Source organism: Atractosteus spatula, chromosome 12, assembly GCF_055471065.1.
Source record: "Atractosteus spatula isolate fAtrSpa1 chromosome 12, fAtrSpa1.hap1, whole genome shotgun sequence".
NCBI classification, from domain to species: Eukaryota; Metazoa; Chordata; class Actinopteri; order Semionotiformes; family Lepisosteidae; genus Atractosteus; species Atractosteus spatula.
Window position 1 is genome coordinate 23,960,648 of NC_142717.1, and position 19,410 is coordinate 23,980,057.

The following is a 19,410-nucleotide window of genomic DNA, read 5'->3' on the forward strand; positions in this document are numbered from 1 at the left end:
TATGGGAGGTCCAAACGTGATGACATGGTTGGAGTGTCTAGTTGCTCCGGGTCTCCTCGTTGCAGAGATCGATGGCAACCTGACTGCAAGGTGTTGCATTGTTCAAGTCCTTGGACCTCCCTCGCCTCTCTTCTGTGGTCTCACCCTGACATGACACAATTCCAACGGGGCAACACAGGTCTTCATCCTGTTGGTTTTAGCAAATCAAATATCCCAGACTTGAGCCCCACTGAACATTTGTGGGATGAGCTTGATGAAGTTGGACCATATATCCTCTAAGACTTCGAGGCCAGCGAACAGATACATGAATGGGACAGAATCCCACAAGACAGCATCTGAAACCTGGCTGGTGCAAAGCATCCATTAAAGATGTACAGTTTGTATTACTTCCAAAACTGGCCTTTTTATGTACTGTATGTACTCACAAATATTAATCAGCAAATGGAATTTACTTCATTTAATATTCATGTCTATTCAATGTGCCACAAGATTTTGTTTGCAAGGTGAAAACTTTGTATGTATATTGTAGGTATATGTGATCAGTTTCTTTTGATGCACACTAGATTAAGTGCATCTAAACATACAGTACTGCATTTCTGTTTGGTCGGCATAATTTGTATGTTGGCCTGTAGCTCATAAAACCTAAAATATCAATGTGTTCTCACTTGTTACCCTCTGAGAGAACACAGTGGACAGTAAGAAACAATCTATGGGACAGTAGAAAAGTCCACTTTGTCCTGGTCAGTAATCTCTGCTCTTCCCACTGATCTTGGGGATGGCGATGGCGTGGATCAGTCTCAGTGCTCTAGGGGGTGCTGTCTCCTCTGTCGGGAGCTCTTTTTGAGGACAGGGTGCAGCCCATACCTGCACAGAGTAAAAAAGACCACCTGTCTGTGACCATATGAACACGTTTGATCGCTTCTGAGGGGCTGTACTAAACTCTCTTTTGTGGTTAAAAAGGAGAATATCTGTTATTTCAGGATAATTTATCCCAATGTAGGATAGGAGTCCTGATATGAAGTTAGTGTAGACTCAAAAGTTCTCTAGTTTAATATGCAATCACGTATTAAATGTCCTTTGACTTTTTATTTTGTTATGTACCATACATTTATAATGTGGCTAGCACCCCCCTATATTTTTAAATGAAAACACTCAGATACCATAGTCTCATCTTGATGCAGTTCAGCTTGATTTATTTCCAATTGCCTCTCGTGGCTGTAAGTGAAGTACTAAACTTGCTTTGTCCTCTCAATGTAGTGCCAGATGTATACATATGCAGTATAATGTGAGCTACATGGATACCCTTTATTTACATGTAGTTTTTTTATGTATTAAACCAATGAACAGGAGTCACTTTTTCACCCATAGGGTTGAGGGAGTGTGGAAGAAGTCACCCAGCCATGCTGTTGAAGCTGATACCCTGGCATCCTTCAACAAATGGCTGGATGGAAAACTTAATTCATTTAAACCACTAACTACCAAACAGGCCAGATGTTAAGTTGTCTCTTATGTTTTTATGTTGAAAGAGTGTCTCCTGCCCGTCGGTGGCTCAGGGTCTGACCTTTCCTTGTGCTGAAGTAGGGTGAGTGAGGAACAGGAGACCCCTTCGATTGATCTCCCATTCGCTGCTCCTCTGTGCGTCCCTCCTCCCCCCTCTTCTCCTCCTCCTCATCAGACCAGGGAAATTCGGGGTGCCCTCCCTCCCCACGCTGCTCAGCACCTCACTCTTGAAAACCCGCCAGCGGTTCTGCTCCAGAAACACCTGGCTGAGCTGATCGTCACTGCAGCAGAGAGGGCAGTTAGAGTGCGCTAATCTGCGGCCTGGCCTGTTGCCCACTGCTACTCACTATCAATCATTTTGTTTGAGATGCTATTGTGTGCAAACTAATCTAAAAACTGACATAACGTATTATAATATTCAATTTGCACAGGAGTGGAAGGGTGTAACATGGTCCAGCTTGACAGAATGGCTTTAATCTTTGAGAGGTGGTAGTTGCTAATCTTTCAGTGAACTGGATTCCTTGTTGACTGAAATGTATTTGAACTGGGGGTTCTCCATCTGAAGGAATTCTGCCAGAACCCCAAATTCTAGTTCCACATAGCTTAAACTTAAAGACCTTACCATGTTGTTTTAATTAGGTGGTTTTACCTGCATTTAAGTGCATTTATTTTGTATTGCAATTGAAGGCAATTGCTTGTCAATATGCTGAAACTGACCAGCAATTTCATGTAGATTCTGCTCCCATCCTTTTTAACTTTGCTTTGTCTGTCTTATCAACAGAGGTTGCCACCTACAACCATTCCATCAGCGTCACCCTCTCCTGTTCAAAACCTCTATACTGTTTATCAATCCTCTCCATGAAGGATTTGGGCAAAACTACTTTTTAAAATATTCAATTGGTTGACTAATTCAGTTCCACAATATAGGGAGCAAGTCGTACCAAAGCACTACACAGGACTGCATCTCATTCAGTGGAAGTATACCTGGGGTAGGGCCGGTCTGCTCGCATGAGCTTTTCCAGAGTCGCCCAGTCGGTCAACTCGCTGAACTTCTCCAGCTTCACACGGATGACCTCTGCCCCCTGGCTGACAATGACCATGCCGCGGGGGTCTCTGCAGTGTGCTGGTGTTGCCCACAGAGGGCGCTATGTCAGAACACACAGACAATGAGGCTGGGAGGCTATGTGACTTTGGCAGTTTCTCTTAATCCCCGTGTTCTGTCCAAGTACTGCCGTCCGAGCTGATGAACACAAGCTAAGGCATTCCTGTACAGTTTGTATTCTTAATGCGATTGTTTCTTAATGAAAGACGTGTGTTTGTATTGTCTTACAGAGCAATGTGACTTGATCTGTATACAGAACTGCGACTTTGTTTGAAAAATTGTCCAGGATCTCAATATTGGAGCCCAGCCAAGAAACCACCTGCATGCACTGTACCTCCTGCGGCAGCTTGCCCTCTCTCTCCAGACAGCTCTGGATGTATCCCATGTCTACTGCCGTCTGGATAAGGACAGGAAGAACATTGAGTGGTCAGTGAGCCCTAAGAACACTGGCTCTGTTAGATGCAGCTGTGTACAATCTGCTTCTCACTTCACCTGTCCAAAAGCAAACCCTGATTAAATGCTTTGTCTTTCTCTGTAGTTTTAACTTGCTGTCAAAGGCATAAACTGAACGCTGATAGCTTTACCTTGAAACAATTGAGCTCTTTTGCAAAAACTTTTTAAAATATATTATCATGGATGTCGTATATATAGAAATAGGCTCTGGAACTCATTGGAAAGTGATCATTTCCTTATGAAGTACTTTCAAACATTGAATCATTTCTGATATAAATAAAGGTAAAGAAAGGCATACCTCTAGATGAACTCCGGCTCAATGCTCTAAGAGAACACAGAGAGAGGGGACAGGAGACTTACAAAGTGCTGTCCATGTTTCAGCGTGTCGATGCGCATGTACACCCCTGCCTCTACTTCCCTGGGGAGTCCGCTTGGGGTGCCGGCGCCCCCCTTTGATGGAACAATCTCCTTCCTGCAAAGACACAGGCCTTACTGAGACCGGTCACCAAATCCTTCACTGTAATACACTGTACTTGTGAATGACAATAAATAAATTGAGACTTATCAATACTGATATTACAGTGACCCTTTAAATTCATTTACGTACAAAAACTCTTCAATTGTTTATCACTTCCCTTATATAAAAGCATACATAATGTATTAATATATAATATATGAGGTAGGACACCACAGTTGCGAAGTGGTTACTGTTTGCTGCTTCACAGTGCTGGGGCCCTGGGTTCAATTCTACCTGATACCCTAGACCCACTGCAATTTGCATACCGCCAGAACAGGTCAACAGAAGATGCTATTGCCACTGCCCTCCATACTGCCCTCTCACACCTGGATAAGAAAGGAACATATGTGAGAATGCTGTTTGTTGATTACAGCTCAGCATTCAATACCATAGTGCCCTCAAAGCTTGTCATCAAGCTCCAGGACCTGGGACTGAACATCTCCCTCTGTAATTGGATCCTGGACTTCTTGACGGAACGTCCGCAGGTGGTGAAGGTGGGCACCAACATATCCTCTACCCTGACTCTAAACACTGGAGTCCCCCAAGGCTGCGTGCTTAGTCCTGTCCTCTACTCCTTATTTACCCATGACTGTGTCACCAGGCATAACTCAAACTCCATCATCAAGTTTGCGGACGATACAACAGTCATTGGCCCGATCACAGATGGCGAGGAGTCTGCATACAGGGAGGAGGTTGAAACCCTGGCAGTATGGTGCCAGGAGAACAACCTCTCTCTGAACATCAGTAAGACTAAGGAGATGATTGTGGACTATAGGAAACATCAGGGTGGAGACCACACACCTATTCACATCAATGGGACTGCAGTGGAGAGGGTCAGCAGCTTTAAGTTCCTGGGAGTTAACATGGCAGAGGATTTAACCTGGACCCACCACACCAACACCGTGGTCAAGACAGCACGGCAGCGCCTGTTCTTTCTCCGCAGGCTAAAGAAGTTCGGCATGCCATCACATATCCAGGCCAACTTCTACAGGTGCACTATTGAGAGCATCCTGACTGGTTGCATCACTGCCTGGTATGGGAGCTGCTCCGCACGGGATCGCAAAGTATTGCAGAGGGTGGTGAAGTCAGCGCAGCTTATCACCAGCTGTGAGCTACCAAGCATCCAGGAGATCTACTCAGCTAGATGTCTGAAGAAGGCCAGGTCCATTCTCAAGGACCCCAGTCATCCCAGTCACAAACTGTTTTCCCTCCTACCGTCCGGTAAACAGTACCAAAGCATTCAGTCCAAGTCCAACAGACTACGGAACAGCTTCTACCTCCAGGCAATAAGACTGCTAAATAGCCAACCTGTAGCTCCTTAGCAAATCACCTGTAATGGCTACATGGACACACAATTCTCACTATATTCGGCATAACTGCACTACATGTATATATTGCACACACCATGGACACATAACAGCTCTACTCACATTGAGTTTTATTCAATTTCAAAAATGTAACCTCAATTTTGTGATTTTTGTGTTTTTGTGAATTTTTGTGATTTTTGTGATTCTTGTAATTTTTGTGAGCTCGCAGAAGAAGACATTTCATTGCCAGCAACTACTGCTGCATGCCGTATTGTTGTGCATTTGATAAATAAACTTTGATTTGATTTGATTTGATTTGAATTCCTGGGGGGCTATCTGCATGGAGTTTGTATGTCCTCCTTGTGTTCATGTGGGTTTCTTCTGGGTGCTCTGGTTCCTTTCCACAGTCCAAAAACACACTGGCTAGTTAATTGGCTTCTGAAAAAATTGGCCCTGGTGTAAGTGTGTGTGTGTTTGTGTCTGTGTGTGCCCTGTGATGGACTGGCGTTCCTGTATCCTGCCTTCTGCATGTTGCCTGCTGGGATAGATTCCAGCTCCCCCACAACCCTGTTTGAGATCAACCGATTAGAAAATGGATGGGTGGATTTAATGTTATATCATATTTAAAGGGATATATGATACAGCAAGTGAATTGATTTTCAATTGGTTGAAAATCAGTTCAATTATTAAGGCCCTTGCGATAGTGAAAAAGTGAGAGCTGATTGCAACCTCCTCCTGCTAGGGGGCAAATTGGACTTACTTGCCTAACTTGACTGATTTGCCTTCTGCAGAATGAGATTTCAAAGGCAAGGAAGAACTTATCTGATTGGCCATGTTAAATTAAACATTCCTCAGGATCAGCAAACAGGGTAATTCAGCAGCCAGGTGGATAGGGTTGTGTCTATGTCTAAGATTCTATGGTTTGTGAATTATATACAGTATTTAAATGAGCTGTAGAGAGGTTAGTAGGCACAGGAGTCCATTAGTTATTAGACTCAAATGCTTTTACAACAGTAAACAAGTGTGTGCAGAATATAAAGAAGTGTAATACAAACAAGTGTATATTGGAATATACAGTATGTGTTATCTGACTGTTATGAGCTTTCCAGTCATGGTCCTTATACCCCAGTGTGTTCTGGTTTTCATTCAAAAGCTCCTTTTCATTTTCATTTACGAGGCTGAACTAGTGAGTTGCTGATTTGAACCTATTTTTTTTCACTCCCCTAAGTTTTGATAGGTGAAGTTTTAAATTCAGTTTTTAATTAAAACAGGTCCAGAGCACAAAACAATGTAAACAGTCTAATGAAGCTATCTTAATTTAAAGCTGGATTAGACTATGGACAGTTCACCCAGAATTTGGAATTGGAAGACATTATGGTTGTTAACCCCTGCCCTACTTATATGAGTGATCTTTAGCTGCTAGTTTTGAAGTAATTGTGCATTGGCTCTTTGGCTAAGGACCTGCGCCTATGGCTGGAAGGTTGCCATAGGTTGCCGTGATCATATCCCACAGCTGGCAGAGGAATCCTACTCCGTTGGGCCCTTGAGCCCAACTGCTCCAGGGGCACCGTATAAATGGCTTACCCTGCACTCTGACCCCAAGCTTTTCTCCCTGTGTGTCTCATGGAGAGCAAGTTGGAGTATGAGAAAAATGACAAATTCCTAATACAATAAATTGTATATGGCCAATAAAGTGATCTTATCTTGTCTTATTATAAGACTTATACAAATTATTAGTATCCAGAGTACAGGACAGTTGAAATTCCTGGAATGGTGTGAATGAAAAACAACATCCCTGCACTGTGATAACCAGCCCAGAATCATTATGATCTCAGAGTACAATTCAATCTCAGGTTAAACCAGAAGTGCAAATGACAGAGAAGCACACTGAAGGAAGGTACCTTGTATACTAGATAAAAAGCTGTAAGGTTGGAGATCTCTGCCTCATGGAGGGGAATTGAGTGTGGACCTCAATATTGAAGATGAACCTGTGTTTCTCTCAAGTGGTCTACAGCAGGATTCTGTCAGACCACAAGCCTTTCTCGAGACAGTCAAGAGATCATTAATGACGTACACCGGGGCCGCTCAAGAAATGAATCTCTACTGCCATCTGCTGGCAGCAGTGCTCATTTTGTTTTTTGAGTCTTAAAAAATGTGTATGTTATAACAGCATCAATGGAATAAACCTTTACTTGTTCCTCTGCAGCTTATGCATGGTGACACAGCTCCCTGCTTGAACTCAATTACAAGTGGTCCAGCAGATTACACTGCCTACAATTGAGTCACAGAAGAGAAGAAAGGATGACTTAAACTTTAAACACTAAAGCTATATGTCATTGAATACATTATTTCAATCACTTTTGCCTTCACTTTGAAACGATCAAATAATTGTAGAAGAGCTGCATTCCGTTGTTTATTTTTCCATCCTGAGCTCTTGGTTATGTAATGGATCTAATTATTATTAAGAAAATCTAGTTGTCTTGTAATTAAATATAAAGTTTAATTTATAAATTAATTTATATGAAAATTTCTCCTAATATTTATGATCTCTTGATATCACTGTTGAGTTGAACAATAAAAAATGTTTTTATTCTGATATGAGCAAACGTGTACATAGAATTATCTAAAAATAGTACATTATTGTACAGTTAAAAATGGCTTGGCTCTCAAGACAAAAATACGTTTGACTGTCCAAATACCTTTGAAGTTTAATGTATCTATATTATTTCCCTTTGTAGAAACCAATTTGAGCCTGAAGTGCCCGTTCGTCAAATCAAGCTTTATTATATGCATACAAGGAGCAACACATTTGAGGCTTATTGTTGTATCATGTTGTTGCTCAGAGGGGATATGGCTCTACACAACTTATATATACTTTTCTCTACATCCCCCCCACCTCCTGTATTTGAGGTACTTTCTCAAGAAGCTCAAGGACTCAGAGAACAATTAAAACATTCCTTCAGGGAGTTTGGTACAGAAGATGGAAGTTTAGTACCGAGAGGGAGAAGCATCTGTGCTAAAACAAGCGTGAAGGTTAGAGTTTAGCATGTGGATTCAGCAGGAGTTCACAGCTCCTACCACTATATAGGTACAGAGTAACATACAGATTCTGCTAGGGGACTCCAGCACCTTCTTAGCATTGTGTTTTTTACCACCAAAAACGACTACTAAAATAAGGTTGTCTCCTTTCCGACCTGTCAGTTGTTGTACCTGAGGCTTGATTCCTGGCCAAGGGGGCTATTTTTGTCCGGGTTTCCACTCTCTCCACTATCAGACAATGAGAAGGCCTGTTCCCTTATTGCCCAGTCCCCCAGAACCTGGGACTCCTGGAGAACATCAACCTCAGGAAACAGGGCCTGGAAGTGGGAAGCTGAAGCAGGCGAGCTTGCAGGAGAGTCCCGAGGCCTGAGGGACACCTTCTTCTCTATCTCACCGCTTTCTGTGAAATACAAGTAACTGTTATTCCTTTTTAAGAATAAAAAGTCTAATATGAACTACACTTTTCTAAATCTTCTTTTGCTCTAGGAGAGTCACAGGGTCTTGAATTCATTAAAACTTGATACAGGCTTAATCTGTTTCAATTAAATACATTTATAGTTCCACTATAAAAGGGGTCTTCAACCCTGGTCAATGAGAGACCCAGTCCAGTCAGGCTTATATGTCACCTATTTTTAAAGATTGGCAATACTGGTAGACTTTGAAGATTTAAGCAAGTCAGCTGCTCTGGCTCTTGAGTGCAGAAGAGTATTTAGTCCTGCATTTCTAAATTACTTAAAAATGACCCATCCAATTGATCACAATGGGTAATTTACTTATTCAAATCTTTAGACAAGGGTGATTCAATAGTGACCTGCAAATACAGTGGACAGCTGTTCTCCAGGACCAGGGCTGAAGATGCCTAAACTAGAAAACTCAGACTTTAGGGTGAAAAGAGAATCATATTTTCTAGAACTGGTGTAACTCATCTCTATTTTATATTTGTGAAAGTTAAATGTCAGAATACTCACGGAAACCTCATTATTTCACAAATAGATGAAAATGTCACATATGGATGCCGAAAAATATGAGGCAATACGTATTCTAGCTCTGTGTCGACCTCACCAGTCTTCCCCTGGTTCTTCTTCAGTTGTGCACTCTCTCTCACTCTCCCCTCACTTTGATGTCTCACCTGTCAGTGTCCTGCCCTGTGTTTTGTCCAGCAGTGCCTGCTGCTGCCTGATCCACCTGTGATAGGAGGAGCACTGGCTCAGCTCCACCATTCGCAGCACATCACACTGACCCTGCACAGAGGAACAGGAAAGCTGGTTGTGTTCTCCACCTGCCTCTGAGCCCAAGCTGAACTGATTCCCTTCGCACACAATGTCCTGCTCTTTCAGTCAGTAGGCAGCTCGTCTCTCCTTGATGTTGCAGTGCATTTTTTTCCTAATGAGAATTACTAACTACAAAGAAGACTATCCCCATTCAGATCCCTCAGCCCCATGTGTGCAACACAGGTTAATTGGCAGGTGTCTGTAGCCCCCTACTGGAAAGACTCAACCCAAAGGTTTAAGAAGGACCTTCAAATGAACAGAAACATTGACGTGTTCTGAATACTCAAATCATTACGCCAGTGCTCTGTTTGAGCATTGTTACTCTTCAGGGATATCCTTTGCAAAGCATGTGGATCTGATATTAAAGGTGTACTTTTGTAAGGGTGAATATGCTGCTACTGGTATTATCTTGATATTGTAGTGGTGAGGCATATTATTACACTTCTAATACTCTTTTTGTTGCCTTGACAAAGCAGCTTTGGGAAGGCAGACTACCTTCCCTTCTTTTCTTTCAGACTATCCTGACAATCTGACTTTCCCAACCACGTGACTGCAAGCAGTCCGAGTCAGGACTTAACATTTCTCCAAGACACCAAGCCAAGAGAGTCAAGAGAGAACAGAATTCTGCCCAAGATATTCTTTCTGTAACGGAAGAAATCTTGTGTTTTGTGTGCTAGTTGTTATTTACATGCAGCTGGGCCAAAGCAGATGACTGTGCACAGACTTTTAAACACAGACGTTTAGCATTATGCTGACTTCCTTGCAGAGTAAAGACATAAGCTGCCAGTAACAGTACACAAAGTTCTCTCTTTACTTCTTTCTGTACTGTGACACTCCATTCACAGAGCAAACAACTGCCAAGTCAGAACACGGATCAAACCAAGCACAACTCTGTCTTTTGATCAAGAAACATTTGGCCAACAGATCTTTGAGTATACAATTTCTTTATTCACATTATGATTTTCCAGAGTTGAACTACTATTCCAAATATGTTTGATATTTTAGCTCATGATAATAAATGCATATTTTCTTGTACGTGACAATATAAATGTGATTTAACTATATGAAACCGATATAACATATGAGGTAGACCATAACACATTATAAGCGATATTTGAACTCTGATATTATTAACTTTGATCTTTGGAATCCATGAGTGAAAGATCAACCTTTAATATTACAGCAGATAATTTCACAAAAATATTCTATAAAATGTGTTGGTTGTTATGCATGGTTTGGTGTTGTACCAATAAATTGTGTATTTAGAATCCATGTGTGAGACTGTAAATTATTATGTTTGATTGACTCCTAACAGTTGTCAAAGCTCTATTGTAAATTACTGTTCCAAATTCTAATTGTTACAGTAAATGAACCTATGGAAGATGAATATTAATATTTGGACAAAAATATTTTGTCAGTTTCTGTGACCATGAAGATGCTGGTTTAAGGAGTTAATCAGTTTGACACTTCAGTAGATTAGTGAGAGGCTGCTGCGAGCTGTCCACTGATGGGTACCTTATTCTGTATCAAACCTACTCTACAAACAGACAAACTGGTGAGAAAAAAACAACTCTTTGACATTTGTTGTCTCTGTTACTTGTGTCTGTCCTGTTGGAATCTGTATAGATAATCAATCCTCATTAAGACATATACTGTAGCTATGCTATTAAAGACAAGCACCTAGACTAAAATGTTTGTAAATTTCTGGACTATTCAAACCTTGAACAGGAGGATGGAATCTGTATTTGCATTCAAATATTCACTGAAACAACTGTTATAAGCCTGAAACTACTAATTTCCGAGTAGATTTCTTTTGGGATTTTAGAGCTGAAAGTATACTATATGCTGGGAAAAATTCTAAAACTTCATTCGATATTCTAGACAAAGGAAAAATACATAATTCAATCTAAGTATTGGGTTAGTTTAGGATCTTCTAGCTGTCACTGTGCATGTTTTAGATGCCAGACAGGAGCAGAAGAGTTCGCAGCAGACTATAGCACCAGTCCTTGAGGTCTATACTGCCTTCTGATTTTCAGTTTTATTGAGCTTTTTATCATTGAACTGAATACTTTTTACAGATCATGAGAGTAATAAAACATTTGAGGCTTTCTGGATTGTGGCTCTTGAGGGACAGAGATGAACTACATCCAAAGTTTCACACAGCACAATTTCTATGTTTTCTGAGTTACTAGGAAATGGGCAGCTTGTCACACAAGGAAAGCTCAACTTCCATCACAATGTTTGACTGTGACCAGATATCAGCACAGGCTATCTGACACTGTTTACAAGCTGGAAGTGTAAATAAAGTGGTGCTAAAACACTTGTTATGTGCTAGGTGTATCTTGATCATGTTGAACAGAATCGATTTTATGCTGCTGTTTCACACAGAATAAGGTTTTTAGAAATCAATCTATCCCAAACAGTAATGGGGCCTCCCTGGACAACGTTAACATAGTAAAGGGAACATTAAAGAGTAGACTAGCACTCTGGATTCTTAACCAGAGGGTTATAAATGTGGGCAAAGCTTTGTATTCTTTGTACTTTGCCACTGGTTATTCCAGTAAACCCAACCATATAAACAGGTACCAGCATTGCAGCAAACAGGTGATGGAGTTGAGATGTGGTCCAGCTTATAATAAATCAATGTCTCATTCGCGTGAAGTCCTACACTCTCTGTGTCCATGACACTGCAGGAACTGGAGTGTATTGTCTGGTCCTCTGAATCATGAAGGCTTGTGAATGGCCTTAAGTTTGTCATAGGGTCTTTGAGTTTTTGATAATCCATTACAGTATTTGTTTAAGCTCTTAAACAGACAGCAAAATACTGGTTACAAGCCTGCAGGAATGTGCTCCTCAATGTTTAGAAGTGGAATCCTGCATTTTTATGACATCTACTCTGATCATTTTAATTGGGCTGTATTGCTCTTTGAGGTGAAGCCCACCGTGGAACATGTTCTAGAATAGAATGGGATGAATGTTCTAGAATAGATTAGATTGACTAGTTTCCAGTCTTCCCTGCTTGTTTTCCTAGGTCTTCTGTAACATAATAAAACCAATGAATGAAATGGACTCTTAATTTTTTTACAATACTTGATCTCTACACAGTCTCAATAAATTTACTCTCCAGTAAATTGTAAGGGAGAGATTCTGAGCTAAACTTAAAACAAGAAATATCTGCAGCAGAGTGAATGTAAAAATGTAAGAAGACGAAGGGAAATGTTTATTAAAGTCAGATGCCTTAGCTAAGTGCAAGGACTCCTACAGTGATGCAGGTTTTTATTATATAAAACAACAACATATGCTCCTTTTTCATACTTGTGATCTTATTCCAAGTAATTTTGTGCTGACAGGACCATTCATCCATTATGAGAAAGTTGTTTATTCTTTGTAAAGACCATGGTAACTTAGGTAACCTAGATCCTATCCCAGAAGTACAGGGCTCTAAGGCAGGACTATACTCTGGCTGGGACACCACCCCTTCAAAGGGCACAAAACACAAGGATTTAGGGTCAATTTATAAAAACACCAGCTAATCTAGCCAGATTGACCATGTGTCAGTGCATGAGCGGTACCTTGGTGATGAAGATAAGGCTGGTGGTGGAGCTGCTGTCTCTCAGGACCACCTGGTCATGATGGATCTGCTCTGTCTTGCAATGATCAGCCAGTGTTTCAAGGGCAGCATCTGGCCAGCTGGAGAACAAGGCCAGGGACCTGGGAACAAGAATGGCCACGTGATGGAATTACACGGCTCTCTTCACCAAACAGTCCTGAAGACCCAGCTGAACCCACAATCCAACCTGTGTAATAGCTGTGTAATAGAACCATTTTGGGATTTAAGAACTTAATACAGGTACATGGCACTTGCTGTAAATTGCCCATACATTTGCATCTACAGATTTGAACTTACAATTTAAAACTATACACTGCTGTGCAAGCTTAATTTCTTTGCAACCAGATTAAAGTGTATTAATTTAAACGTTTTTTAAAAAGAGTAGAAAGCACTAACGTGTTCTTTGAGTAAATCCATCATGCTTATAGAATACTGTATATAGACTATAGGACTGTAACTCCTGGTTGTGTCAGTGTTGAACAAGACTTAACGGTTTAGCATCATCTTCTAGACAAGTGTTAGAAAAGAATAAAGTTGCTATAATCCTTTCAAATAATTCAGCTATTTATTTTACTTTATTTTTCTAAAATTATATGCATAAATGGAGCCATTTCTTTTTACACTCAATATCATTTCTCTCCTTCAGTTCATGCAATTTGTACATTAACTCACAGTAAAAAATTTAAAAACAAGAGACAGGGATTAAATGTCTAGCAAATGTATGAGCATGTTTCTTTACGTGTTGTCTGACCTGAAGAAGCTGTATCTCTCTAGGGCTTCCTTTTGCAGCTCCTGGTCTAGCTGGTGACTGAAGAAGTCCTCCTTGTCCACCACCAACAGCTCTGTATCCTCCACACACACTACAGTGGCATTGCGCCTCAGGCCCTTCAACAGCGCCACCTCCTGCACAGGGGGGGAAACACTGACTCACTCAATTGGCGCCACGTAGGGTTCATTATTATTAGTTTGCAAATTTGGTTAGGAGGCTCCAGGGTTCATGGTTTACTTCCGTCCAAGGCTACATAAAGTCCACGTTATAATAACTAAACCAATAATTATTTCAAGTCATTAAGAGCTAATATTGGCAGCAATATTACCACCTTGTAGCCTGATCTTGTTAGGTCTCAGAAGTTAAGTAAGGCTGGGGCTGGCCAGATCTGGGTTGGGAGACCTCCAGAGAAATTCAGGTTGCTGCTAAAAGTGGTGTGGGTGGACCCGAAGGTGATCTTCTCTCTGGACAAGAATTTCCAAACCAGTGTCCTGCTGTGATGATGATGAACACTGTGCTGTGGAAGGTTCTGTCCACTGGAAGAGACTGAGGTCCTGACTTGGTCATTATAGATTCCAATGCATTTTTAGAAAAGTGAGGGTGTTTACCCCTGTGTTCTGATTAATGTCCACTCTCCACTTGTACAATCTGACCTTAATTCAATTTGAGAAGCAGTTTCTCTGATCAGTTGTGTAGTGGGGCTGCTGTCGGATAATAGCTGTCACATGTCACCCACGTGAGTTCTGCACCGCGTAGGTGGATAAAGTGGGTCTTTTGTGAAAAGCATGTGCAATCTTTTGGGGTCCTAGTGAAATCTGTGGGGCACTGAAACAACTTTTCTGCTGTGAGTAACAAACTCAACCACTTCACTTACTGTGAGAGGGTGTTACCTATCTTTAGTGTAATATGCCTTCAAAGTTATCTCTTATAGTATCAGTGTCAGCTTACAGCAAAAATAATCATTCAAACAGTTTCCTCATAAATTTTATTGACATAATTCTAATCACTATTTAAATCATTCTGGATTTCTCTTTATTGACTCAAACCACTATAGGAACAGGAGGAAACAAACCCTCTGCTACCTCTGTTTGTAAAGACATTAACCCATCCGTACAAGGTTGCTTACTACTAAATGATTCTAAGCTAATTCAGTTACATAATACATATTTATATACGCTTTTTTAAAACCACAGCATTAAACCACTGGTCTATTCAGTAACCCCAAAATCTCCATCCTGATGAGGATTGGCTCATGAACCACTCACTCACCCCAAAGTCCTCCCCCTTCCTCATGAGGATTGGCTGGTTCGCTAAGGATACCAGTCATCCTGGTATCTCACTTTTCTTTCTCCCCCCTTCCCTTTGGTAAGTGTTACAGGAACATAAAGGCACGAACTTCCAGATTCATCAACAGTTTCTTCCCACAAGCTGTCAGATTACTGAACTCTACCCCTACCACTGGCTCACACTGATGTTTTTTTTTTAAGTTGTATGTTATTCAACGTGTTGTTATTGCTGCTGCTCTTCTGTGTTTATGTTTGTGGCGATTCCTTTAATGTCTTTGTGTTGGAACATACTGTTCATGCAAATAAGCATTTCATTGCACTTGTGCATATGACAAATAAACTGAACTGAACTGGTGGACCACTGACTCATTCCAAAGCCTGCCCCCTTCTTCATGAAGATTGGCTTGTGGACCACTCATTCACCCCAAAGCCCGCCCCCTTCGTCATGAGGATTGGCTCATGAACCACTCACTCACCCCAAAGCCCGCCCCCTTCCTCATGAGGGTTGACTCGTGGACCACTCACTCACCCCAAAGCCCGCCCCCTTCCTCATGAGGATTGGCTCTTGGTCAGTGAAGGCAGAGCTGCCATCCAAATCCTGAGTGACCGCAATGATACCAGAGAACACAAAGTAGAAACTGCTGCCTCTCTGGCCTCGCTTCACTACCACCCGGCCCCGCCCAAACCTGGAGGAGAGGGTGGGATGGAGGGCGGAGGGGGAAAAGGAGTTTGGAGACGAATCAGGATGGGGAAAATGAGAGAGGACTGATGACAAGAACAGACAAGAACATTATAACTAATCATTTTAATCTCTTTTCTGATGTAGTGGAAATTAAATTTTAGGAAGCATTTATCTATTTAGCATTACTTTGTGACTGACTGATTTTAGCAATGCATGCTGTCTCTCCTGTGGCTGTGAATTGTTGGTTTATAGATTGTGGTTGGGATAATGTCAATAATGTCTTAAGGATATGACAGGTTCCAATATTCTCATACTGTAAACTGTCTGTTCTTGCTAATCATTATAACTCACCTAGCAAGCTATGCACTCATCCATCCATTTTCTAACTGCTTTATCCAATTCAGGGTCACGGGAGAGCCAGAGCCTATCTAACAGGCAAGCAACAGGCACAAGGCAGGATACACCCTGGATGGGACACCAGTCCATCACTGGGCCAATTTTCCAGAATCCTATTAAACTACTAGTATGTCTTTAGACTATGGGCAAAAACCAGAGCACCTGTAGAAAACCCACATGAACGTGGGGAGGACATAAGAATAATTTTTATAATTGCGTACACTTATATAGCACTTTTCTGGACACTTCACTCAAAGTGCTTTACAGGTAGTGGGGACTCCCCTCCACCAGCACCAATGTGCAGCATCCACCTAAACATACAAACTCTTTGCAGATAGCACCATTCCTGAACCCAGGGCCCAGTGCTGCCACACAGCAATGCTAACCACTGCACCACTGTGCCACCCTAAGCTGTGTATTATGATGTTGAACACATCACCTGACCATGAGACATTCGGAGTGTAAGACTCAGCTTGGTGAAGACAAGATAGGTGGCTTTTTACATGTCTTCCATGTGCTCACGTCGACAACATGAGTTGCTGGCATGACAGTACTTTGCCAGAGGCATTTTATGTCCGTCACACTGCAGAGAAAGAGTGTGGGTGCCCCAGTCTTGGCAGCTCACCTCTCGTAGCGGATCACCTTGGCCAGCTTGAGCTGCATGTGGGGGGAGTAGCGTCGGAAGCTGGGCAGGGTTCGCAGGGTGCTGCGCAGGAAACACAGGTCGGGCTCCGAGCGCCACGCTGGCGGGCACGAGGCCGTGCACAGGGCCCGCGCTGGAAGCCGAAACTGCAGACAGACAACAGCAGGGCAGGAGCACATGAAGACTGATAGAGATGACAGGAAGAATAGACACAGAGAGACGGGGATGGCACAGGAAGACAGGAACAGGACAGAGACAGACCTGGAGTGTGGAAGCGAGGCGACGGTCAGGCTTGTGTACACTTCAGGAGAGGGAAAACAGACATGCAGAAGTGTCAGAGAAAGACAGCTAAGGAAGGAGACAGAGTGAAAACAACATGGATGGGTGGGATAGCAGGGGCTCCTGGCCCGTCGGACAGATAGACTAACCTCATATTGGCTCTTGAAGCTGCTGCAGTCAAAGGTGAGGTCAGTGTCCAAAGAGTTTGCCTCCCCCAGGTGCTGCTCCTAGGTCAGGAGTCAAAAATCTTAAATAATATTTTATTGATTCATTTAAAATCAATTTTTCATTTTAACAATTCCATCAAGAATTATTCTACTGGCCATATTTACCTGGGATTATATATACAGTACATACAGTATTAGTTTACTGATCTAGTCCCTTATACAGAAGCTGTGCCATTAGGCATTAATTTAGGAATGAGACTAGGGCTGCAGTATTTACTACATTGCAAATGTGTCTGTGCCAAGCTCAGTTAGTCGTTGTATACTCACTGTGGGTGTGCTGTAGCGCTGTCCCTGGTCTGCCCAGTATCTGAACCCCAGTGCTCGTTCTGCAATGCTCATCAAGGTTCGGATCACACAGGAGAGAAGAGCCACCTTCCTTGCTACCATCCGCAAGGTCTGATGGAGACAATGGCACTGACAAGCCGATCACACTCATTCACTGAGCACTCATCCACACACGCACCGCTGACTGTGCTAAAACTGCAGGAGACTGTACAGATACTGTTAACACTGCTCATAGTTATACGCAGTTACACACTGGCACAAAAAGTGTGTGTACACATTCACATACTGTCTCACTGTTCCTCTGCAGCACACATCACATCTTTACTATTGTAAGAGCTTAAAATTAAATTGCAGCCCACATACAAGAAACTGGGGCCCATCAGAAAAAAACTCACCAGTCTGCCATTTCCTCCCCAGTTCTCTTTTTCTGCCTGAAAGACACCCGGAAACATCAGTCCAGAAACCTCACCCTGAGGGCCTGGCAAAGAGTGAGAGAATAAATGTTTAAAATATCTTAAAACTGCAACTTGAATCACTACGAAGATGAGGAGACAGGTGAGTCAATAGGTTTTCAAAGGAGAATCCTTCCACTGCATCACATTTTGGGGGTCTGGTAGGATTGTTTGTAGCAACAGATTATTCATTAAACTGACAAGCCTAGCCTCCTAGCTGTGACACTGCAACCTCTGATTAGTGATAATGCCAATGCGTTCTGCCTGTGTGGGGCAGGGTATAAATCTGTCTGTATGTACTCGCTTATCTCAGGGTGTGTCTGTGCTGGAAGGCAAGAGATACGAGAATCAAACATTAGTATCGACAAACATTCAAATGTTTGGAAGTAAACATGCAGGAAATGAGTGAAAAAACATAGAGCTGTAAAGCATATTTGATTAGTAATAAAGGATCGTTCTAATAAAACACTGGCCAAGACAAAAACAAACATGATGCTACAAATCTTTTCTATTGATTATATTACTATGGAAATTCCAACACTCAGCAAGAGTGAAAACAAATCTGAATGCTATAAGAAGTTACCCCTCCACCTCTATTCTAAAAGATATTGCAAACTTCATGGAAATCCAAGCATTACATTTCTGTGCAATATTTGCACTACTATGTTAATGTCTTGGAATATTGACGATTTCAGAAATTACACTATTATGTTTCTTCTGATAAGTGACAAAGGCAATGCTGACTTAACTTTGAAAGCCCCAACTCCACAATAAGAGCCCTATACTACAGGAAAGTGCAGTAAAGTGAAAAAAACCCATCAACAATACTAAATCATATAATAAAACAGAGTATATACCAAAAAAACATAAACATATGTGTAAGGTTTGTAATGAAATAATGTTTGTAATGGTTTGTAATATTTGTAATGAAAGATTGTGCTCAACTTTGTAAGTAGAAAATTAGTCATTTAATAGCTAACTAAATGACTGAAGAAAGTAAGGCCCTGTACAAAATGAGCTTCACCTTTCACCTCAGTCTTCATCTTAAATTTAGATTTCAAGGCAGGTAAGGAGCAGCTCTTACCTATAATACCAAAGCTCAGTAACATCTCAAAGGCAAGAATTTTCCAAGGGACGAGAGATTTTCCCACCTGCGGTCTGTGATATGGCCTGCCAGTGCCTCCCAAAATCCAGTCAATATACAGTCCTCTCTGATGCAGTGCAAAAGCACACCCTTCTAATCTGACATTGAAAACGACTGGTATGGTAATGCATTCATTAGAAAGTTATGGAATTTGACAGGATCCTTTCAATTAGAACGATATTATCAACTGCATGATCATAAATATTATAACATGAACAAAGTCAAATAAATATAAATGGCAGCAACTGCTTTTATACACGTGAACACCAGCAAAACGCCTCTCAGTATTAGCTATCAACAGCAGCAAAAGTTCAAGGCAGTTCACCCCAGGTGTTCCTGCACAGAGTACGTGTCTCTTTAGAGAAAGAAAGTTGCTATTGCACCTATTTGTGAAAAGAATGTGTAAAAGAAGCATGGTTTGTACGTGGAAGGGAGAAAGAGGATAGAG

General features: G+C 41.7%; 1 protein-coding gene across 1 annotated transcript; it reads right to left on the reverse strand.

Annotated features, from left to right (window-relative positions):
- Positions 1-37: 37 nt before the first annotated feature.
- On the reverse strand, positions 38-17,772 carry LOC148822804 (cyclic nucleotide-binding domain-containing protein 2-like). Its single transcript, XM_088928590.1, has 13 exons — positions 17,762-17,772; positions 16,837-16,876; positions 16,558-16,721; positions 15,384-15,540; positions 13,551-13,702; positions 12,762-12,900; positions 9,048-9,159; positions 8,090-8,249; positions 3,416-3,527; positions 2,937-2,999; positions 2,485-2,645; positions 1,562-1,781; positions 38-145 (listed from the first exon to the last, which is right to left on the reverse strand). The coding sequence occupies exons 1-13, from the start codon at positions 17,770-17,772 to the stop codon at positions 38-40; spliced, it is 1,599 nt and encodes a 532-aa protein (XP_088784716.1).
- Between the last annotated feature and the right edge of the window lie 1,638 nt (positions 17,773-19,410).